This window comes from Macrobrachium rosenbergii, chromosome 50 (assembly GCF_040412425.1).
Source record: "Macrobrachium rosenbergii isolate ZJJX-2024 chromosome 50, ASM4041242v1, whole genome shotgun sequence".
NCBI lineage: Eukaryota > Metazoa > Arthropoda > Malacostraca > Decapoda > Palaemonidae > Macrobrachium > Macrobrachium rosenbergii.
Window position 1 is genome coordinate 17,890,001 of NC_089790.1, and position 25,000 is coordinate 17,915,000.

Consider the following 25,000-nt stretch of genomic DNA (forward strand, 5'->3'; position numbering starts at 1 on the left):
ATCCCTACCTTACACAGTAATGGATTTCAGTCAAGTTGTGCCAATTTGTTACCAAGTCTTTTCATTCCTCTAGCGACTGCTATTTCTGCTCAAACCTAACTTACAGTAACGTAAACTAACTTATTTAACCTAACCAAATTAACCTAAACTAACTTATTTAACCTAACCTAACCTAACCTTGCATTAGGGGCTGACATGACTTGCTCCCTACATTATAATTATGTTGAATATTGTATGTAGCTTATGTTCTGAGCCGTAGATGTTGGCTTCTAAGGCAAATTACATTAAAAATTCAATTTAACTCTTCCAACCGGACTCATAGCGTAACAATATATATATATATATATATATATATATATATATATATATATATATATATATATATATATATATATATATATATATATATATATATATAATTGATGTGAATAAACCATATTTATAAAGTAATGGATTCCAGCCAAATGTCAAAGTAATTCTTTGATTCTGTTTCTTTTCGAAAACTGTAATTTCTATCGCCCAAGATGTAACTTAACTAGGCGACTTGGATACGTTCTAATGTTCAGGTAAGTAATTAAAGTCAAGTAAGATTATCTTTAGTTTTATTCAAATGAAGAACACAAACAATTTTCAATTTATGTAAGATGTCGCTGTCAAATCTGTACTATAGCCCTAACAGGAATTTCTTCAAAGAATAGACAGCAGCGATGGTCAAGTTTTGGAAATAAACCGACCATTGAAATTTCGTCAGAATCTTCAGCATTTAAGATTGGCCCAATTATAAAGTTATTGAAAAATTGTAATTTAATTGACCAAATATATATAAAAATATAAATGAGAATAAATCCTTCGGGGCAGCCCTGTGAGAGAAGATAATCACCCAAGTGGTCTGGTAAAACAGTTTTAATAATAATAATAATAATAATAATAATAATATTCCTTATGGGTAATGAAGCATCTTAGCATGCGTACATAGAAGCATTTGCTTTAACTTTTAGTTATATGATGGTAACCTTTGCTTTTCCTTTCATTTTCGAGCGCTTGCAAAAAATTCTCTACGTCCGTGAATTGCTTGTATTTTTCCATACAAAGGCTTTTACCTTCAAGTAATTTTGCTTAAAATAGATATTTATTTGCACTCCATAAAATCTAGTAATTCTGGAAAATATGAATTAAAATGGAATCAAATTGGCTTTGTATTTTGGGTGTTTAGAAAATTTCTGATTTCTTTTGAGCTGTAATTAAATTTTGTTGTCATGCTTATATTTAGATACGTAACATTCATTTTCGTGTAAAACCCAGAGTGGTTGTTAGTGAAATTCATATCATATATCAGACAGATATATATATATATATATATATATATATATATATATATATATATATATATATATGTATATATATATGTTATATATAGTTGTAATTAGCTAAAACTAACGATTGATAAAATTCTAGAGGTTTTCCGTGGCTCTGATAAATCTTCTACACACTGGTTTACTATATACACTAAACCCCTGTGGCCCTTTTTTACGTCACTTTTTTTATTTACTTATATATATATGTATATATATATATATATATATATATATATATATATATATATATATATATATATATATATAATAGATGAAAAAGTGACCCAACGGACCACGGGTGGTCTACGCAATTTATAAGATGGAACAGTGTCAAGATGCCATGATGTATATGCGAAGGTATGGAAATGCTACATTTTTTCGTCACAATGAAAAAGTGACCCAACGGCTCACGGGTGGTCTAGTATATATATATATATATATATATATATATATATATATATATATATATATATATATATATATATATATATATATATATATAGAATATATATATATATATATATATATATATATATATATATATATATATATATATATATATATATATATATATATCAGTCAATGGAAAACCTTTAGAATTTTGTCAGTAATTAGTTTAAGCTCATTACAACTATTTCTTATTTTGCCTGATATATGATATGAATTTCGCTAATAAGCACTCCGGATTTTACACGAAAATACTGTAAATATCCATTCCGCTCCCACGTAAACGGGGCTGGTGCTGCCCGTAGAATTTGTAACTAATGTGGTATACAAATTATGGAACTGTTTATGTCTTCCTGTGCTGTTTGTTGCCAGAGAGTTTCAGATCGTTCATTTAATCTTTTTCCTATCATTTCTCCTACTTAATCAATACAGTTTACAAGAAACATACGAGCATGTTTATTAATATATATATATATATATATATATATATATATATATATATATATATATATATATATATATATATATATATATATATATACATATAATATACAGTATATATATACATATATATATAACATACATATGCAGTATATAATTTATATATATATATATATATATATATATATATATATATATATATATATATATATAAAATATATATATATATATATATATATATATATATATATATATATATCTTCTTCGTTTAACGTGCTTTTTCCCATTTTTCATATGGGGTAAGCACGATGTCTTCTTTTGAAGGACTTTGATTTGGCGTTGGGGTAGGCCGTAGCCTCAATCGGCTGCCCTGCCAGACATCGCTTAGATCCCGGTAGCATATGTTTATATGTATCGTGCCAAATCCTCAGCTCCCTTTCCCCTAGCAGCGAGGAGACGTGAGCGGTTTAGGCCGACAGTTCGAGATGTGTAAGGCATCTGTTATGTTTTTAGAAGATGTTGGAGTGGCTTTGTTTGTGTGTGTATTAGTCTGTAACACCCATTTGCTTTCAGCAAACCTATCCGTTGATCACATACATAATCCAGGGGTGTCTACACAGATAGCAAAGTGTCTGCCCTCTGACTGGCCGGCTGCGGATTTGAACAACGACGCAGACTTATGAAGTCTGAGTCTGCTGCTTTACCGACCGAGCCATCGAGGCTCCTATATATATATACATACATACATACATATATATATATATATATATATATATATATATATATATATATATATATATATATATATATATAAATATATATATATATATATATATGATTATTATCACTTTTGTACGTGATTCATTTATCACACATTACCACAGGTGAAAAATAAGAAATGGGGTGTAGGTCTGACCGGTTTCGACTTTATTTCCAAGCCATTGACGAAGGACTGATACAGAGTGTGAGAAGTCACAAATATATATACTACAAGAACAGTACTGACGAACATACACAACCGTTATAGGCTCCATATCCCCACTCAGGCCGGTGTCAAGAGGTAGGGGTGGCCTTTAAAATCATTTGGCTAAAAATCACAATAGACTCTCAGGGGACATTGCTGATAAACAGACCATACCCCACCTCAGATCCACACCTGACAGGTGTCATGGAGGCGGAGTTTGGAAACTCATTAACATTACTACCCTATACTGTGTTTACAAATATGATAATCCTATTTTCATATATCTCTACTGCCTACCTTAAAGTTTAAACAATTTACAAATTTCTTTTGATATTAAAGGATCAAGTTTATACATCCCTTGACTGATATTCATATTATGGTTGTAACTTTCTTTTATGAAGCTAGATTCAATGATGTTCCTTTCCAGTGCATTATTAGAATATACAATCCTTTTGCCCCTTCCCAGTTGATAGCATGATTGTTCTCACTAACATGTACAAATATACCACTGTTCCCTTTGCATATCTCACACATTTCTTATGTTGTTCAATTCTTTTTCCAGTGCTTTCCCGGTTTGGCCAATATAAAAGTTGTCACAAGACTTACACGGAATTTTATATACACACCCTTTAATATTGTCTGGGAGTTCTTGATAAGTACATTTTTCATTGTTGTATTGTTCTTAAATGCGACATTAACACCAAAATTCTTAAGAAGATGAGGGATATCTTTCATACTATTATTATAAGGCAGAACAAGCAAATTTTTGTGTTGTAAGGTTCTTTCTGGTTTTGATACATAGTCTTTTTGCCGCTTCAAATGCACTGTTTAATACACTATCAGGATATTTCAATTTTTGCCTGCATTCCTAATCTTATCTATTTCATCATCAATATATTCAGGGCTACATACCCGTAATGCTCTTAAAAACATAGATGAAAACACTGACTTTTAACCTTATTGCTTTGTCCAGAATAGAATGCACATAGGAAGAAATATTAGTGGGTTTTCTATACACACTATATTTAAACCCACTACTATTTCTTCGTATGAGGACATCCAGAAACGGTAAGCACCCATCATTTTCCATTTCCATCTAGCTTCATAAAAGAAAGTTACAACCATAATATGAATATCAGTCAAGGGATGTATAAACTTGATCCTTTAATATCAAAAGAAATTTGTAAATTGTTTAAACTTTAAGGTAGGCAGTAGAGATATATGAAAATAGGATTATCATATTTGTAAACACAGTTGAGGGTAGTAATGTTAATGAGTTTCCAAACTCTGCCTCCATGACACCTGTCAGGTGTGGATCTGAGGTGGGGTATGGTCTGTTTATCAGCAATGTCCCCTGAGAGTCTATTGTGATTTTTAGCCAAATGAGTTTTAAAGGCCACCCTCTGACCTCGACACCGGCCTGAGTGGGGATATGGAGCCTATAACGGTTGTGTATGTTCGTCAGTACTGTTCTTGTAGTATATATATTTGTGACTTCTCACACTCTGTATCAGTCCTTCGTCAATGGCTTGGAAATAAAGTCGAAACCGGTCAGGACCTACACCCCGTTTCTTATTTTTCACCTGTGGTAATGTGTGATATATATATATGCACACATACATGCATACACATATATTTATATATATATCACATCATATAATACGTGTATGCTCATTAATGATAATAAAAATAGCAGTAGCAGCATTAATGATATTAATAGACGTCCTTGTATATTTCCTCTAGGCTATATTGATTAAGTACGAAAAATCATTAGGAAAAGATTAAATGAACGATTTGAAACTGGCAACAAACAGCACAGAAAGGCGTAAGCAGTCCCATAATTTATTTACCACTTTACCACATTAGTTACGAAGTCTACGGACAGCACCAGCCCCGTTTACGTGGGGGGGGAAGGGAAGGGAAGAGTGAAGGGGAGGGGGAAGACACAACTAAATTAACACTTGATTGTGTGCTCCAGCGTGCAAACAAACAAAGAAACAAACAAATGTTTCAAAGTTTTAGTATATATATATATATGTATATATTATATGTATATATTATACTGAAATGATAAACACATGAACACGTGTTTCACAGAAATAAATCTCTGACTCATATCGGGATCGAACCCGGGTCACTCGGTGAAAGGCTGCTGCTCATATACTTCGTGCATCAAACTCCAGAAGGCATTATTGCCAACACAGTTCCATTCAAGAAAATAGGTTATAACTGCATCTCAGTGCTTGTGAAAAGAGAGGTGCAAAAAACCGAAGGCGTGTGTCCTTGACAGAAATTTGTTTAAGCGATCAGGTTTCCTTCCATTTCCTTCCATTAGTCTGTCCGTTTGGCCTTCTGCGACTGGTGAACATCAGTCAGCAACATCAGTCAATTCGTTCTCGGCGTTCACTCACTCTTCTGACTGGTCGTTAGACCTCTGTTGCTGCCCTGAAGCAAAAATAATGATAAAGACGACATACTTTCTACGAGTTGAACTTTTCCTTAATCTATTATGTCCATTTGATATGGCGTGGCTGCCTGTTGAACGAATGCTTATATTTATCATTTTCCCCTTCGAAACATCTTTCTGGAGACTTAAACTTAATAAGTCAACTTCCAACGCGAAGGACGTCGAGTCCACGTTAGTCAGATATCCCTATATATATTTATTTGCAAATATTTATTCGCAAATATTTATTTACAAATATTTATTCTCAAATATTTATTTATAAAGACTCATGGACATTGCCCCAATGGAAAGGGTTGTAGGTGGATTCACGTTCTTTTAATACTGCAGAAATTTCAAATTTGAAATATCAATGACACATTACTATGAATTGAAATTGATACCATTTTCCTTTAACAAATCTGTGAAGTGTGATATTTCGATGCTTGTTTTAGCCACATCTAAAGTTGAATCGACTGTAATTCACAATTATACGTATTAATTTCACTACAATCAATAAGTCTTTTAAAACTGCTTTGAAGAATGAGCTCAATTATGGTGTTCATGGAGGCTCAATTTCTTGTGTCTACCTCTGCCTCTACTTGTAGCCTCGTGGCAATGAATGTGTAGAGGCAAATTACCTTGGTGCTATATTGTTTAATAAAGATTCCTTCGTCCAGCTGCACTCATTAATTACATTAGGAAGCTCATGAGTTGATACCTCTTAAGGAACGAAGTATGGCTCTCCTTAACAATTAAATTCCTCCTCCGAAATAACACCACTTTGCATTCATCAGTTGCAGGATTTTTGATGTGAAACGAGGTGATTTCAATGCCATTCCACTGAAGCAGTAAGAACAGATTAGAAAATAGAATTTAGGCCAAAATCCAAGTGTTGAGACGTATGAGATCATTGAGCGCTGAAAGGGAAATTGGTAGTAAGAAGGTTTGAAAGGTGTAACAGGAGGAAAACCTCGCAGTTGCACTGTGAAACTGTTGTTAGAGAGGGTTGAGGAAATTCAGATGGAAGAAAGAGAATTTGAATGGAGGTACAGTAAAAGGAATGAAAGAGGTTGCAGCTAGCGGTCCCTGCCGGGCTGAAGCAGTAAGGCAAGATACGGACAGTTAATTCAGGAATAACAATATCGTTAATCGAAGCATTAAAACAAGGAATTCCAACTTCTTTTTCGGACGAGACCCCCCTCACACAAACACTGATTTACAGACCTGAGCTGTGACTGAGTGATCTTTTGCCTTTTCCAAAGCGTCCGGAAGCTATTGTTGTAGTTGAGGTTGTTGTTGCTACGGAGGAGAAAAAGGAAAAGGGGAAAATACAAATCAGTGAATGGAAGAAAAAGATTAGAGCAATGTTTATCATGGCTATACATCAACAGAAATCTCCTGTGAGCTATTAAATCGTCGCGAAACTTCTTACATTCAAGCTTTTCCTTCCCAGCACCAAACTTCTTGTCGGTGTTTTAAAGACTGACAAAACTAGTATCAGAAAAGAAGAGAAATTACTACAGACTTTCACAATGATAACCTGACTTTTGTGTTGAATGCCTCAGAATACTGAAATGATAAGTGGAAAGAAGAATGTACTCAGTGTCAACAAAACCTGCTTACGCTTACTTCCATAGCAGTGTAATTCAAGCTTGACGTCATTTGGCATAGGGGTGGTCCTCATAACGTCACCAAGCAGTGATTGCAAGGTACTGGTATAGTTCTGTATGTAATTCTTTATTTTCTCTTCAATCAGAGGAGCAGTTCCAAGAATAACATCGTAATTGGTTCTGCTAAACGTGATATTTGTTTCACTGTAAACAGGAAATGGGAGAATTAAATCAGAAAACATGGCAAAATGAAATGAAAGCTATGTTGAATGAAACCAGAAAACATGACAAAATGAAGTGGAAGCTATGTTAAATAAAATCAGAAAGCATGAAAAACGAAGTGAAAACTGTTGAATGAAATCAGAAAACATGACAAAATGAAGTGAAAACTATGTTGAACGAAATCAGAAAGCGTGACAAAATGAAGTGAAAGCTGTGTTAAATGAAATCAGAAAACATAACAGTGAAGTGAAAACTGTTGAATGAAATCAGAAAGCCTGACAAAATGAAGTGAAAGTTATGTTGAATGAAATCAGAAAGCATAACAAAATGAAGTCAAAACTGCTGAATGAAATCAGAAAATATGACAAAATGAAGTGAATACTATGTTGAATGAAATCAGAAAGCCCGACAAAATGAAGTGAAATCTCTGTTGAATGAATTCAGAAAGCATGACAAAATTAAGTGAAAACTTTGTAGAATGAAATCACAAAATGTGGCAAAATGAAGTCAAAGCTATGTTGAATGAAATCAGAAAGCATGACAAAATGAAATGAAAACGCTGTTGAATGACATCAGAAAGCATGACAAAATGAAGTGAAAACTCTGTTGAATGACATCAGGAAGCATGACAAAATGAAGTGAAAACTCTGTTGAATGAAGTCAGAAAGCATGACAAAATGAAGTGAAAACTCTGCTGAATGAAATCACAAAGCATGACAAAATGAAGTGAATAATATGTTGAATGAAATCAGAAAGCTAGACAAAATGAAGTGAAAGCTATGTTGATGCACATTCCTATGATATAGCAAACGTTTTACTATTGTGGAAGATTTGCACAAAGGTGTGATCTCATATTCATTCAGGAATTCAAGCAGATCACTCACTAAACCGTCAGGTACAACGAGGTGTAAGTCGCAGTGCAAGACTTATGATCTATAGAGGTTGAGGCATCAATATCAACCTGCTTGACGACTGCTTTCAAAGTCACGGGAACCTTCCTCTTCCCTTTCTTTCCTTTTATCGTCAGCGTCCCTCGACTTTCAGCCTGGTGATAAATCATTAAAAGAATCTTATAGCACAGTATATAGAAATTAAGATGTTAATTTCAAAAAGAATCCATTTGTGATATACAGGGACTAGGTACATGCTAATTTATTAATCAAAGCCCTGGACATGTCATTAACAATCGCGAGCGGAAAAGTAAGATTTAAACTGAGAAGAAGAAGAGCATACAACTGGGAGAAAGTGCGTTTTCTCACACATGAAAAAGACTAACTATTTCCTTGTATATGCCAGGGAAGACAATGTGATACATATGGCTTGAAAGCTGAAATGTTTTTACATTTGTACACAGTTGCATTCTTATGCATAGGCGACTGTTTTGACGAGAATACATAATAAACGTTTTTTCTACAGCTTGTCCCTGATCTATGTTTCTGGCGACCACGTCAAGGCCAAGAGAAAGCGAAGGTCTGCTCACTTCCCCAAAATCCCCCATGCAGGCGGAGCTTCGTCTACTTCCTTATTGCGTCAGCAGGTGAATTGCCGTAATGAGCAGTTACCTCCAAGATGCGTCATCGCCTACGTAGTTAACCCAGGTGGGAGGCGGCTCCACCCAATTGAGTAGACCTTGTCTCTCTTGGCCTTGGACCACGTGTCAGAGGTCGGCCTTCGTTTGACGTTTCTGGTGGCGTCTGCCTGGAGGGCCGGGCCCAGGGGGGTGGTGGTTGGCTTCAAGATAATAGGAGCCGCTTGTTCCAAACGTTCCAGTGAACTATCATGGTGGAGGTGGGTTGATGACGAAGCTACTATTTTAAAAAATGAAAATAATGGAGCTTGATGAATGGATCCGTGTCACTTAGGTTTTGAAGACCAATGAACGTTGCCAGTGTAATGATATGTATTCTCGTTAGGGAATATTTAAACACACGAGACACTGTCACATTTATCTGCTTTAAAAGAGAAAAGCCAGTGCAAGAATTAATGTCTCCTGTGAAAATAAAACTTCCAACATGAATGACACTACTTGATGAATTCCGTAAAACGGAATTGGCATTTGTACATAAAATGTGTCCTGAAAGTAAAACAGCACACATGAGTGTTCTAACTCTTTCAGAGACGTAATAAACGCCTCTGGCTGTAGTTTATTAGTATACTGTAGTCTCAAATGACAAACTTCCATATGTATATTTTTTGAAGGCAAACCAAAAAATTAGAACTACACTAACTTTTTCTGAATGCAAATGGTGAAGGGCATATGTGTGTGTGTATGTATGTATATATGTATACACACACACACACACACACATATATATATATATATATATATATATATATATATATATATATATATATACATATATACATATATACATATATATAAATATATATTTATATATATGTATGTATACACATACATACATACACATAACCGTCTTTTATAACAAACCAGCAATTCATAAAAAAATCAGTACTTACAGTAATACCATTGATCATGCCAATAATCCAGATGCTTATAAAATCCGTAAATGCTCCCTGAGACGCAGTGCCCGTCATGTAAATTGTCGATAAACCTTTCAGTTTTATAAGGCCAAAGTCCAATGCACAGGCTCTTCCCTGAAATACAGTACAGAATCATTTGAGAATGCTTCGATCAATAAACATCTTTCTAATTTTGCTGTGCGCGGTAATATGTTTATGGCAAAGGGATATGTGCACATTGCCATTCATTGGTTTCAGCTCTGACTGTGATTAAAAATTCCCTGTGAATACATTTATAGAGTTTTCTCTATTCGTAGAGAGATGTAAGCAGCATTCTGGCTCGGTAAAATAAAAAAATTAAATAAATAAGGGACTCACTGTTGCTATAGCCAATACTTTAAAAAGAAGAAAAAAAACTGAAAACATGCATAGTCAGAGTGATTTCTTGTAATCTTCTCTACCTCAGAAACTATTGTGAAGTTGAGAACTTGTAAAAAGCAGTAGCCTAGTTTCCACCCCTCAGCCTTATACTTGTGTGATTTTGCCAGAAATATAACTTAATGCAACAGATATCCTAGGAATATAATTTTTTTATGCGTAGTTTATTGGAGCTTGCTATCCTATACTGGGTGTAAGCAACATGGGAAACTAGGAAGGTTCACTACCACCACTGAAAAAGAATATTACGTCATGTCTGTCCGATTAGAAGTTCAAGTCTTGCATTATTAAAAATTCTGAAGATATGCTGGCGTTCATCACTGTCAGTTACTGCTTATCAGAGGCCAGTACGGCAAGAACTGTGTGCTGTTGTAACAAGCGGCTTGCATTAAAATTTCTAAAATGACTTCTATCCTGCATACTGTTCACATCATGAGGCTGTTATCCCTCAAAAGCCACTTTTGCAACAACCATAACTTGGTTGCTTATTAAGATTACCCAGAGGTCGTCGACCCTTAGTTCCTGCATAATCTTTGATACAGAAGACACAGAGGAAAGAGTAGCATGACAGAGTCTTTCCTTCACAAAACATTACCCCGCATGTGGATTTTTGTCGAATGCCTGGTATGTCAGCTGCATCTGTGATTCTCTTCTTAAGGTTGTCAGTTACGGTTTTCATGAAGTTATCCAGAGCGCCGTATCCACCTGATAAAAGGTAAACAAAATTCCTCTGAGCATCATAGGCAAGTCTCAGTAAAGACAGAATATTATTGTACATAGTCAGGTTTATTTCCTTAAATACACGAAGCTGATATCATTGGAACCTGGTGATATCAGCGTAGGATACGTACCCTCACCTCCAGAACAAACAGAAACAAAAGAGTATCTGAGAACTTTCCCAATCAAGTCTCGGTGCAGAACCCCACGTCACAGTAAAACTGTTTGGACGCACTTGATGCATACAGTTAGCATGCACCTACACACATACAATCATAATTTGTCATTTGTTCCGGCACGTATACAAACCTATGCTTTCATATATGGAGTAATTCGCTCTTACATATCTTCAGCTTATTGAATCATCTCTTAAAAGCAAAAACGTAACGCTATACCCGGGCCTCGCAGTGTGACCTGGATCAACTTACCATCTTCCATTGTGATCGCAGCCTTCCTAGTGTTCACTCGTTTTTAGTTCTGCGGCTAGAAATTCTACTACTGATTTTATTGCGACCTTGAGAAAAAAGAAAATATGGGCACTGCTCAAATTAAAACGTAGAAAGCCATTACACTTTTCAGCCGAAGAGGTAAATCACGCAAATGTACGTCACTCTCCCTCATTATATACCACAATCAGGACCCGAATCTTTATTACTCTTTCAGTATTTTCATTTATTCAGGCTTTCGTGTTCAACGTGGCACATGCTCTTGTTTATGAGTTTGTTGATGCGGCGGAGCGATATAATGCGAAAAAACCCTGTAAATTTTTACCGGCAAAAAAATCATCATCTTGTTGAGAGAAGAATCACAATATGCTCTCTTATTTGAGAGATTTAGAGCAGGCCTAAGCAGATGTGAGGGAATTTTCACCTAGCCCAGATAGCATTCAACACTCCATGTTGTCATACAGAAACAGTTTCAGGCACTCAGAAACATTTTACGCATTCAACACTCCATGCTGTCATACAGAAACACTTTCAGGCACTCAGAAGCATTTTACGCATTCAACACTCCATGCTGTCATACAGAAACAGTTTCAGGCACTCAGAAACATTTTACTAATTTTGGCATCTCTGCCTTTTACTACAAATTCAGACCTTTAAATGTATCTTTCCCCAATCTCATTTTCCTGATCTGCTCAGCTTATATCCTTACCTTGCTTTAACAATATTCCCGGTGCCGGATCTCCATGTTCAGCCGTTGGCAGCCCTTGACTGATGGCAGTTGTTGTAATCAGTACGAGAACTCGCAGCTGTCGATGAAAATGTAAAAAATAAATACATAAAGAGATTGAGACTAATATATATGTGTGTGTTTATATATATATATATATATATATATATATATATTATATATATATATATATATATATATATATATATATATATGCATATATATATATGCATATATATAAGTAAAGTATATTTATGAATTTTTGTCACATGCATGCTAAACTATTTGCATTAACAAATATTAAGCCACGATGACAACTGGTCGATAAATTCGTATCACTGGGCCAGTTATGAATTTTCACCTCATACACTCGTCACTCTTTTACATTCACAATTATGCAGCCACAAATTCTGTTGGATATCCAGCTCACCATACCTTAGGGGTAACTTACACCCCAGGCGAATGATAATTGATAAGTGTATCATACACGGCAGGATTCGAACCGATGCCTGTTTTAGAAACAATGACAGACAGTGACTTAGACCACCCAGCTATGAAGAGATGTATGTGAGTTGATACGGACTCTGATGTACATATACCTGTCGAATTCAGGGTCCGTACTTAGAATCGATATCAACCCTTCTCCACCTTGACAGCTGATTGGTAAGTCTTGTAACACTTGGGTAATTAATTTCTGTTACATTCAGACGTCACTATTTTTTATATTCACAAGTCACTGTCCATCGTTGATTCTAAACCTCGAGATGAGACAACAAAGCATATATTACCATAGTGCAGGATGAGATGAATGTTTTCCCGTCCGTATGAAACTGACGATGTTCTCTTGCATCTGCTGAAACAGATGTGATTCCACTGAGGTGTGTGTGTGAGTATGCTCAGGCCAGGTGCTTTCTGAGTTATCTCCTGGGTTTCCGTCACAGCTGATAATTTTATCTAGGCAAGCTACGTGACTGCAATTTTACCTAGAGACGTAGCAGCCAATGAGACTGTCCAGATTTCTCTGTAAATTTAGAATACACTGGGTCGTTCCGTATGCTTTAAGTTGTATATATGCTAATGTTAATAAGAAACGCCAATCAGCGTTCCAGCCTAAGTAATCGCAGCCTCGGCATAATTTATTAAGATGACTCACTCTCGCAAACAAAAAAGTCAAACCTCTGTGAAGGTCACTTGAAACATAATGGATATTCTGTAGCCTTGATTTGTTTCGTTACACCAAAATATCATTGATCTCACATTGAGTTAGTATATATATATATATATATATATATATATATATATATATATATATATATATATATATATATATATATATATATACATACATACATACATACATACATACATACATACATACATACATATATAATATACATGCATATATATATATATGTATATATATATATATATATATATATATATATATATATATATATATATATATATATTAATTGATGTGAATAAACTCAACCTTATGAAGCAATAGATTCTATTCAAATGTCAAAGTAATTCTTTGATTCTGTTTCTTTTCGGAAAATGTAATTTCTATCGTCCAAGAAGATGTAACCTAACTAGGAGGCTTAGATACGTTATAACGTTTAGGTAATAATTAAAATCAAGTAAGATTATCTTTAGTTTTATTGAAATTAAGAACAGAAACAATTTTCTATTTTTGTAAGAAGATGTAGCTGTCAAATCTGCATTATAGCCCTAACAGGAATGTCTTCAAAGAATAACCAGCATCGAACAACAAGTTTTGGAAATGAATCTATCATTGAAATTTCGTCAGAATCTTCAACATATAAAATTGGTCGTTATAAAGTTTTTGAAAAATTGTAATTTAATTGACAAAATACATATAAAAATATCATTAAAAATAAATCCTTCGGGCCAGCCCTGTGAGAGCAGATAATCACCCCAGTGGTCCGGTAAAACAATTTTAATAATACTAATAATATTCCTTATGGGTCATGAACATCTTGACATGCGTACATAGAAGCATTTGCTTTAACTTATAGTTATATGATGGTAACCTTTGCTATTCCTTTCATTTTGGAGTGTTTGCAAAAAATTCTCTACGTCCGTGAATTGCTTGTATTTTTCCATACAAAGGCTTTTACCTTCAAGTAATTTGGCTTAAAATAGATATTTATTTGCGCTCCATAAAATCTAGTAATTTTGGAAAATATGAATTAAAATGGAATCAAATTGGCTTTGAATTTTGGATGTTCAGAAAACTTCTGATTCCTTTTGAGCCGTGATTAGATTTTGTTGTCTTGCTTAAATCAGATATGTAACATTCATTTTCATGTAAAATCCAGAGTGAAGGCGGAAGGGAGGGTGGGGGGAGGAGGGGATGGAAGAGGGCAGGGGAGGGAAGAGGATGAGGAAGGGGGAGGGGAATGGAAGAGGGAAGGGGAGGGGGAAGACACAGCTAAATTAACACTTGATCTTGTGCTTGGGGAGGGGAGGGAAAGGGAAGGGGATGGAAGAAGGAAAGGGAGGGGAGGGGAGGGGAGGACACAGCTAAATTAATACTTGATCGTGTGCTCCACTGTGCAAACAAACAAATAAACAAAGAAATGATTCAGAGTTTTATATATATATATATATATATATATATATATATATATATATATATATATATATATATATATATATATATATATATATACTGAAATGATCAACACATGAACACGTGTTTCATAGAAATAGATCTCTGACTCATATCGGGGTCGAACCCAGGTCACTCGGTGAAAGGCTGTTGCTCATGTACTTTGTGCATCAAATAATCAACTCCAAAAGGCATTATTGCCAACACAGTTCCACTCAAGAACAGTTCATAACTGCATCTCAGTGCTTGTGAAAAGAGAGGTGCAAAACACCGAAGGTGTGTGTCCTTGACAGAAATTTGTTTAAGGGATCAGGTTTCTTTCCATTTCCTTCCATTAGTCTGTCCGTTTGACCTTCTGCGACTGATGAACATCAGTCAGCGACATCAGTCAATTTGTCCTCGGCGTTTACTCACTCTTCGGATTGGTCGTTGGATCTCCATTGCTGCCCCAGAAACAAAAAATTATAACAGTAGTGAAAGCAAGGTACTGTGTAAGAGTTTTATTTTCTTCTGATTTATCACGCTAATTTGATATAGCTATGCATTGAAGGAATGCTTAGATTTATCGGTAACTTAAACTTGAGAAGTCAACTTTCAACTGGATGGATGTGAGTCCACGAGAGTCAGATATCCCTAGAAATCTTGATTTACAAATGTTCATTTACAAAGATTCATGGACAAATAAGTCAGTGGTAAAAGCTGTATGTAAATTCGAGATCTGTTAATTCCTTTAAATGCTAATGAAACAATATTTTCATACTGTTTACCTTCAACAGTTCTGAGAACTGTCGTGTTTCGATGCTTTAGCCATATTTAATGTTGAATCGACTATATTTCACAATTATGCTTATTCATTTCATTATGATTAATTATGGAGGTTCGGTTTCCTGTCTCTGCTTGTACCTGTAGCCTCATGGCAATAAATATGTAGAGGCAAGTTACCTGCCTGATACATTGTGTAATAAATATTACTTTGTCCAGCATTAATCATTAGTCAGGAACCTTTCAGTATGAGGGCCACATTATGTATTTCGCACATCTCCGCGGGCCGCGGGAAAAAATTGAGAATCGTCCGTTTCATATATTTAATCGTCTCGGACTGAACTGAAAGACACTGAGCAATTTAAATATGGAAGGTATAATTCCAAGGACAATATCAGCAACAGGGAGTTGGGAGTCGACTGACTGAGTTAGATTAACAAGCACTTTAACTGGTATCCCTTAACAAGCACATTAACTGGTATCCCTTAACAAGCACTTTATTTGGCATCCCTTAACAAGGACAGTAACTGGTATCCCTTAACAAGCACTTTAACTGGTATCCCTTAACAAGCACTTTAACTGGTATCCCTTAACAAACACTTTAACTGGCATCCCTTAACAAGCACATAAACTGGCATCCCTTAACAAGCACTTTAACTGGTATCCCTTAACAAGGACAGTAGCTGGTATCCCTTAAAAAGCACTTTTAACTGGTATCCCTTAACAAGCACTTTAACTGGCATTCCTTAACACGACCATTAACTGGTATCCCTTAACAAGCACTTTAACTGGTATCCCTTAACAAGCACATTAACTGGTATCCCTTAACGAGCACTTCAACTGGTATCCCTTAACAAGCACATTAACTGGTATCCCTTAACAAGCACATTAACTGGTATCCCTTAACAAGCACATTAACTGGTATGCCTTAACAAGCACTTTAACTGGTATCTCTCGAGTAAGGAAGTATGGCTTCCCCTAAGCGTCACAGTTCAAAAAGTCCTCCCTTCAGAATGAGAACAGTTTGGTGTGAAACGAGGTGAATTTAATGGTGCCCTTTTTCACTGAAGTTCCCATTGCGGATATTGAGGTGCTGACAGTTAATTTGGAAAAAAAACTATTATTATTATTATTATTATTATTATTATTATTATTCCGAAGATGAACCCTATTCATACGGAACAAGCCCACCACAGGGGCCATCGACTTGAAATTCAAACTTCCAAAGAATATGGTTCATTATTATTATTATTATTATTATTATTATTATTATTATTATTATTATTATTATTATTCCGAAGATGAACCCTATTCATACGGAACATGCCTACCACAGGGGCCATCGACTTGAAATACAAACTTCCAAAGAATATGATGGTGTTCATTCGAAAGAAGTAACAGAGGGTAATGGGAAGTGCAGAAAGAGGAGATCAGTTATTAGAAAAACAGTTCAATTAACAAATTGATAAATAAATGTAAACGTAAGTAAACCCAGCCTCTCGCCTACCTGTGTAGAGCTATGGTTCAATGCTTCCAGCTTTCCAGAACGTCCCAGAGGTTGTAATGTGAATGTTGGTGTTGTTGTTGGTGCTGTTGTTGTTTTTGTTGTTGTTGGTGCTGTTGTTGTTTTTGTTGTTGTTGGTGCTGTTGGTGCTGTTGTTGTTTTTGTTGTTGTTGGTGCTGTTGTTGTGATTGTTGTTGATGTTGTTGGTGCTGTTGTTGTTTTTGTTAATGTTGTTGGTGCTGTTGTTGTGATTGTTGTTGTTGTTGGTGCTGTTGTTGTTGATGTTGTTGTTGTTGTTGTTGTTGTTGTTGCTACATGTTTGTTGCAGAGGATAAGAATGAAAAGGAAAAATACAAATAAGATTTCCAAAATGGGACTCTAGAGGTCAAACGAAGAAAGATATCGGAGAAATGTTCATACATCAGCATAAAGCTCTTCTAAGCTACTAAGTCATTGCAGAACATCAAACTTGAGACAGAGCGAAGGTCCTTTATTAATTATTTTTTTTAACACACGAGTATCAGAAAAGAAGTGAAATTATGACACATGTTTGCACTGACACCCTATACCCTGAGTTTGAATGTCGGAAAACACTGAAATGATAAGTGGAAAGAAGAGTGTACAGTATTCATATTCTTACTGTTGATGTATGGTTGAAGGATGATGCTCCAACGCCAAAGCACATAAAGGAAGTCACCCAGGGTAAGGGGACCTTTCAGTAAATAACAGATTGTTCTAAGTATTAGCTCAAGTATTGGATGAAGTTGTATTAACGGACCTAGCTTCTCTTTCTTTCGACCAATTTTTGCATTAAATTGGCCATCTATGTGCTGTTCACTGTAAAAAAAAAAAGTAGAATGAAATCACAAATATTGACGAATAAAGTGAAAAAGATGTTGATACAAAACGCTACAATAAAGCAAACGTTTTACTCTTAAAGAAGTTTGACACAGAAAAAGTAATCATATATTCATTAGGAAACACACCCAAGTTTCTTACATAATTATCCGCTCCACACTATTGGTAGACACGTTGCCGGTTTGTAGATCGATACTGATTAAAACCTTAACCAGAATCTTGATTTTTATATTGTAAGAGAAATCAAAATTTTTGCCTTTTACTCTCATCGTTCCCCTACCTGCAACCTGATGATACAGCATTAAGAAAATCTGATGATAAGGAACAGGTAAAAAAATGTGATTTTAAGTGTAACAAAATAAAAAAATTTTAAACCACGAAAATTTTGAAGGAAGAGATTTGTATTACTTTAATCATTTTGAGAGAAGCAGAAACCCATACAGGTTGAATGTTATTGAAGCGTGTCAGGTAACATTAACTGTTCTTGCTAAAAAAAAGTCTTGACCAGAGAAGATTTTGACAAATGCAACTACATCAGTGCATTTCATTTTAAACAAATGAAAGAAAAACCAATTATGTGCAAACGAAAAAAAATCGGAAAAACAATAATTTTCTTTTTGAATTTCATGAGTTTAATTTGTACTGAAAGTCAGCCAGCCAACATTAATGCTCGAGCTCATATTTGACAAGAGACTTGTGGGTTAATCGTTAAAGAAGCTCCAAATTATATTTGACAAGTTAGAATACATATATATATATATTATATATATATATATATATATATATATATATATATATATATATATATATATATATATATATATATATATAGATAGATAGATAGATAGATAAAACCTGACATGATTGAAAGTATGTAGTATTCCCTCAATTATCCGGATTAATAGAGCCACAGCCCTGTCGGATAATGACGAAATCTAGATAATGGCGAGTAAAAAAAATCTATGGGTGTGCAAAGGTAACTCCATACCCTTCCTCACCTAAAAATGTCAATACCACATGGCCATAAACACTAAATATCCTTATAAACAACTACATTGCAGTTTAAACTGAAAAGCTTTGCAAAAAGCAATTATTTTCCTTGTTTTCCAATATTTTTAACAAAATAAACTCCATACATACACTTAAAAACAATAAAGCCGCCTCCTTCCTTTTCTCCTGTACACGACACATAGTTCATTATGCTACAAAACCTTTTTTATATGAAGCAAGAATTGTAAAAGACATTGTATTGCTCATAAAAAGTAAACCCCTTTTTTTCTCATATGCAAAACAATATGATAGTTTACACAAACAGTTTTATAAAAAAAAAAAATTCTAATAAAACTGTAAGAATACATTTTACCTTGTCACTTACCTGTGTGCACTGCTCTTCGTGCATACGATGGCCGGATGTTTTAAACACTTGTAAGGAGATTTGAAAGTTCTCCTCCACCTCCTTCCCTCCATCAGCTCGACCATGTCGTCAGTGTCCAAGGCCCCAGGGTAGTCAGTGGGGTCCGAGTTGGGTTTCTCCAGTATCTTGATAACTGCATTGAAGGTTGTTCGCATATGCTTGTATGAGGACAGTTGATGTGGAACAGCCTCTTCATCATCGTTGTAGTTTTCAGCTGCTTCCTCATCACCACCAGCAATTGCAGCAGCTATCTCACTGGCACAGAAGCCGTCAACATTGAACCCCTGGAAGTCCATCGTGGCCTTTTCTCCATTCAACATATGGTTCCAGGCGCGGTTGAGGGTCTTTACGGTGATGTCCTTCAAAACATCTGCAAAGTTGTGTGGCAGACTTCTGTGAATTCTTATGATGATATTCCAGTGTCTGTTCCTCCCATGCATCCAAACCTTACCCTTTCTCGTCGTCGTCCTCCAATACTACCATCACTTCCTCCAGGAACTTCCTCTGGTGTAGCTGTTTCGTTGCAATAATAACACCTTGGTCCATTGGCTGAATGAGTGAAGTCATATTAAGAGGCAAATACATGGCCCTGATGTGCGTCACCATCTAGTTGGGCTCTGTAAGGATGTGCAGGCACATTGTTCATGAGAAGCAAAGCCTTCACCCAATGTTCTAGCAGTGCCAAGGTCCTGTCTCTGATGAAGAATAACCTCCTTACAAAAATGATAATGGAACCAATCAGAAATGATCCTGGAGGTGAACCAAGCCTTTGCCAAATGATACCAAATCACTGGGAGCCTACCCATGAACCTATGATGAAGATGTAGTTGCTTTGCATGTCTTTACTACCACTGGTTTGCAGTGATGCCTACCAATAGCATTTGCACATAACAATGCAGAAATACGCTGCTTGGAAAGCTTTCGACTGGGTAAATTCTTTTCCTTCTCATCAACCAGGGTTTTAGTGGGTAGGGAGTGATAGAATTGACCAGTTTCATCAGCATTGTAGATCTGTCCTAAAACAAGGCCTTCTTTCATCATGAAGTCTCACAACTTCCGGTAAAATTCCTCTATTTCCTCCTCAGAAGCATCCAAATCTTCACCATGAGTTTTCTTGTTAGAAGAAATTCCATGTTGAAGTTAGAACCGGACCAGCCAACCTTTGGACTCCTTAAAGTCTGCAAGTTTATGCAAGCCTGTTTCATGACATGGTAAGTGATGTCAGGCTAGTCATGAAAGATAACTCTTTACCTCTTTCGTTCTGTGTTGGCGTTTGTGCTTCTTAGCGCAGTACTGTATCACGATTCCTTTTTTTTTTTTTTTTGCTTTGCTTGATTTACTGCATAGTATTTCATTACAAGTTTAGTTGACTCTAAGTTTGATTAGCACACGTCATAACAGTACACAAGAGAATATTTTACCACTATTGATACTTCGTCTCTAATCACTGTACAAATGTCTAAAGTGAAAATTTGCATATGTAGGTAAGTCAAAACCAAAGAAGTTCACCGACGCCATCGAATGAGTGTGCGCATACATACATACCCTAGGACATGCTTGCGCTTATCTTTTGGTTTATAAATATAAAAAATGAGAAATACAGTAAAAATATTAATGAAATATAAAGAAGTACAGGAGTGTGTGTGTTATTTTACATAGGCGTTGATGTAAACATACCTCAGTTACTGCTCTCTCTCTCTCTCTCTCTCTCTCTCTCTCTCTCTCTCTCTCTCTCTCTCTCTCTCTCTCTCTCTCTCTCTCTCTCATACCTCAGTACTGTACATATCCTTTAATAAAATATGAATTAATGTATCATAAACACAAAAACACGAAACGAAACAAGCGCCAGGAAGTTCACTGATGCAATCGAATGAGTGCATGTATACATACCCTATGCACATGACTGTGTTTATCTTTTGGTTTGTAAAAATAAATGATGAGAAAATGCAGAAAAATATAAGTGACACTAATGTAGCACAAAATATAAATAAAACAGTGAAGGAGTGTGTGTGCTATTGTATTAGGCTTCGATGTAAACATACCTCAGATATTGCTCTCTCTCTCTCTCTCTCTCTCTCTCTCTCTCTCTCTCTCTCTCTCTCTCTCTCTCTCTCTCTCTTTCCCATTCTATACTGTATCTCAGTACAGTGCATATCCTTTAATACAATATGAATTACTGTATCATAAAAGTAAAAACACATAACCAGACAAGCTCTATCAAATCAGATGTCTACCTAGCCATCTTCACCTTTCCAACACTGCATCCCCGCCCCCTCCCAGCCAGAGAAACTTCTCCCCAGCTCCATCCACCTTCCAAAACAACACCTTCTCAGAGTGAGTTCCATGCACATACTTATTACACCTCCTCTCCCATGGCGCCTATCCATCCGACCCCCACCCCCCCTTTGGAAACTTCTCCAGGCCTCCCCTCACCCCCAAAACTCTTTCTCAGTCTGTTTATGAGTTTAAGCAGTGTTACCAACATTTTCCTAAGGCCGTGCAGCATTGCCAACCATTGGAGAGTGGTTTTGTCAAGTTTTTAAAATTTATATATCATATATCTTTGGGGCCTTGGTCCCTGGTCCGGATGTGTTGGATAATGTCGAGTTCCGAATAATGGTGATCTAGATAATTGAGAGATTACTTTATATATGTTAGTTCTATGTATATCAGTGAGACCCCATATATTAATTGACGAAGTCATTATAAATAATGGAAACGATGAAACAAACAAAAACTTCTTTCGGTTTTCTTCTGAAGATGGAAAGAGAAACCCACAAGATTCCTGTGTGTAACTTGTTTACTTGTAAATATTTACATATTACTTGAATCTCGAGTATTTTCAGGTCGTAACTGTGACCCTTTTTCAAGAGATGTGAAGGTGGTCAGGTTGGTTCAAGGCCCAGCAATCTTCTGGAACTTCTTCTCCCTGTGCTGTCATTTATATGATGGCTGTCCTGGTTTCCATTCTCATGAGAGTTGTTAATCCCCTCCTGTCGGTCTGATATCCTGATCTGATGGTCAATGGGAATAACCCTTGAGGTAAGTGAGTGGTCACCATCGGTCTCTTGGGCAGGAGACCTAACCCCCAGGTCAGAAGGGTCGATCTTAGCTTTCTTTTAATATTAAAGCTCGGCTTATGGGATCTTATGGGATCTTCTGAGGTAAATGCTTTGTTTCCTTCTATCACTTTAATCTCCCTGATGAGTGCCCCTTCCACTACCCTCCTATGACTGATGTTATTGCTTTTGTATATAAGCCTACTGTTTTTAAAATCCATCCTATGGTCTTTTTCCCAACAATGCCTAGCTATAGCTCCCCTGTGAGTTGAGCTGTACTGCACTTCTGTGTTCTTGGATTCTAGTCCTTATTCCCCTACCTGTTTCACCCACATATTTTTCTCCACAATTGTTACAATTAATTATGTATACCCCTCCTATATCATCTGCATTACTGTATTCTCCTTTCAATGATATAGGAGGGGTATACATAATTAATTGCAACAATTGTGAAGAAAAATATGTGGGTGAAACAGGTAGGGGAATAAGGACTAGAATCCAAGAACACAGAAGGGTAGTACAGCACAGGGAGAAGAAGTTCCAGAAGATTGCTGGGCCTTGAACCAGCCTGACCACCTTCACATCTCTTGAAAAAGGGTCACAGTTACGACCTGAAAGTACTCGAGAGTCAAGTAATATGTAAATACTTACAAGTAAACAAGTTATACACAGGAATCTTGTGGGTTTCTCTTTTCAGTGGAAACGATAACATCATTTAAGAAAAATTAACAACTAATTAAAAATATAAATGACAAAAGAAGTAGATTAGAGCTTAAAAATACTCACTTGAAGATTATAGAATTTTCCAGTCATCAGGACGAACTTGAGCAGTGTTGCTGTCTCATTCACCACAATTTCAGTAAATTCAACATCGTTGAAACCAGTTATATATGTACTGGGAATGTATACTCTATACCTTCTCCTCTGAAATATGCAAATAGTAACAGTTTTCTCATTTTACCGTACACAATGACTTGTTTATAACTGTGAAAACATACATTGCTGTTCTGTGGTGTCAAAACTGTTTTTGAAAATTCTCAGTGAATATGGTGTAGATTTTTCTCTCTTCACAGAGGGATATAAACAACCTTTCAGTTCTTTAAAAAATAATTGTTAACTGAAGCTGCTGCTAAAACATTACAGAAAAAGGAAACCTGAAACATATATTCAAAGTATTCTTAATGATGAAAAGACCTCACTTCAGCATAAACTGATGCTTATCACTATCAGTTATTGCCTTACAGGCCAGTACAGTAGAAACTCCGCCACAGCAAAACTAGCTGCATTTTAATTTCAGAAAGTAATTGTCTTCACATCATCCGTCTGATCTCTTGCAGGTAATCAGGTGATGGTACCAGCTAGCAGTAATGAAGTCCCTCTGTAGCCAGTTTTGCAATAATCATCGCTTGATTGCTTATTAAGCTCCCATAAACAGCATCAGAGAAATGAAGTTAGGAGAAGAAGTTAGAAGTGATGCAAGTCACAGAGTCGAGACCGAGTTGGTATGGTCATGTGATAAGGATTGGTGAAAAGGACCGAGTGAAGAGGGCTTGAGTGGAACCTGTCAGAGGCAGAAGGTCGAGGGAGGCAAAGGATTAGAGGACGTGATGGAGTTCAGGATGATTTGAGGAAGGGTTTAGCAGAGAAAGAAGTTTCAGACGGAAATAGTCGGGGAAGACGCTTGAAGGCAACCGACCCCTTAGCTTTAGGGGTAGCTGTTGGCGTGAGGAAGAAAGGTCGTTGAACTTTGACTTTGTCAAACCTCCGCATCAGAAGATGTAGAGAGGATTACCTGTGATAAAGTACCATATCAGTATCATCCCTCTGCAAAACATCACCTTGTGTCTGAAAACCTTATTGATTTCTGGCGTCTGAACCACAGCAGCTTTGGTTTCCTCCCGAAACCTTTCATTCAGGGTTTTCATGACTTCGTTCCGAGTGTCATTTTCAGCGCCTGTCAAAAAAGTAAACGAATCAAGAGTATGTCTCAACAGTGGCACATAATATTATTTTATGGGGTCAGGTTTATTTCCTTAATAATTTGCTGATGATACAATACTTACGTTTTTATTTATATATTTATTTATTAGTTAATTTATTTTTTTTCTTTTCTAATAACTGATCACTTCTCTCTGAATTCCCTGTTACCTTCTGTAATTTCTTTCAAGTGAGCAACATAACATTTTCTTTGGAAGCTTGAATTTCAAGTCGGTGGTCCTGTGGTGGGCTTGCTCCATATGAACAGGGTTCATCATCTGAATAATAATGCTGGTGATGAAATATCCAAAGCTGATATCTTTGGAATCAGTCAAAATCCACCTTTTTATACGAAGATTTTTGTTCACTTTAAATAACACAAATTTTTGTTCTTTGATATATGACTCGTGATTATTTATCATGTTATTTTGTCTAAGAATAGTAATAATAATAGTGATATTAAGCATGTTTAAAGGAAACACGAGGCACATATACCA

At 35.8% G+C, this 25,000-nt stretch overlaps 1 protein-coding gene and 1 long non-coding RNA gene across 4 annotated transcripts in view; one reads left to right on the forward strand and one right to left on the reverse strand.

Annotated features, from left to right (window-relative positions):
• LOC136832684 (uncharacterized) overlaps window positions 1–25,000 on the forward strand; it is a 326,849-nt gene that overhangs the window by 201,584 nt on the left and 100,265 nt on the right. The gene's annotated exons all lie outside the window — the stretch shown is intronic.
• LOC136832680 (uncharacterized) lies at window positions 4,611–13,220 on the reverse strand. Of its 2 annotated transcripts, none has more exons than XM_067094066.1 (8): window positions 13,083–13,220; window positions 12,277–12,373; window positions 11,000–11,109; window positions 9,964–10,101; window positions 8,370–8,530; window positions 7,283–7,467; window positions 6,878–6,925; window positions 4,611–5,652 (listed from the first exon to the last, which is right to left on the reverse strand). In XM_067094066.1, exons 1-8 carry the CDS (start codon window positions 13,083–13,085, stop codon window positions 5,615–5,617), a joined length of 780 nt encoding a protein of 259 aa, XP_066950167.1. In that variant the 5' UTR covers window positions 13,086–13,220; the 3' UTR covers window positions 4,611–5,614. The 2 variants fall into 2 exon arrangements, with proteins under 2 accessions (XP_066950167.1, XP_066950165.1); XM_067094064.1 differs by having other exon boundaries at window positions 6,878–6,952.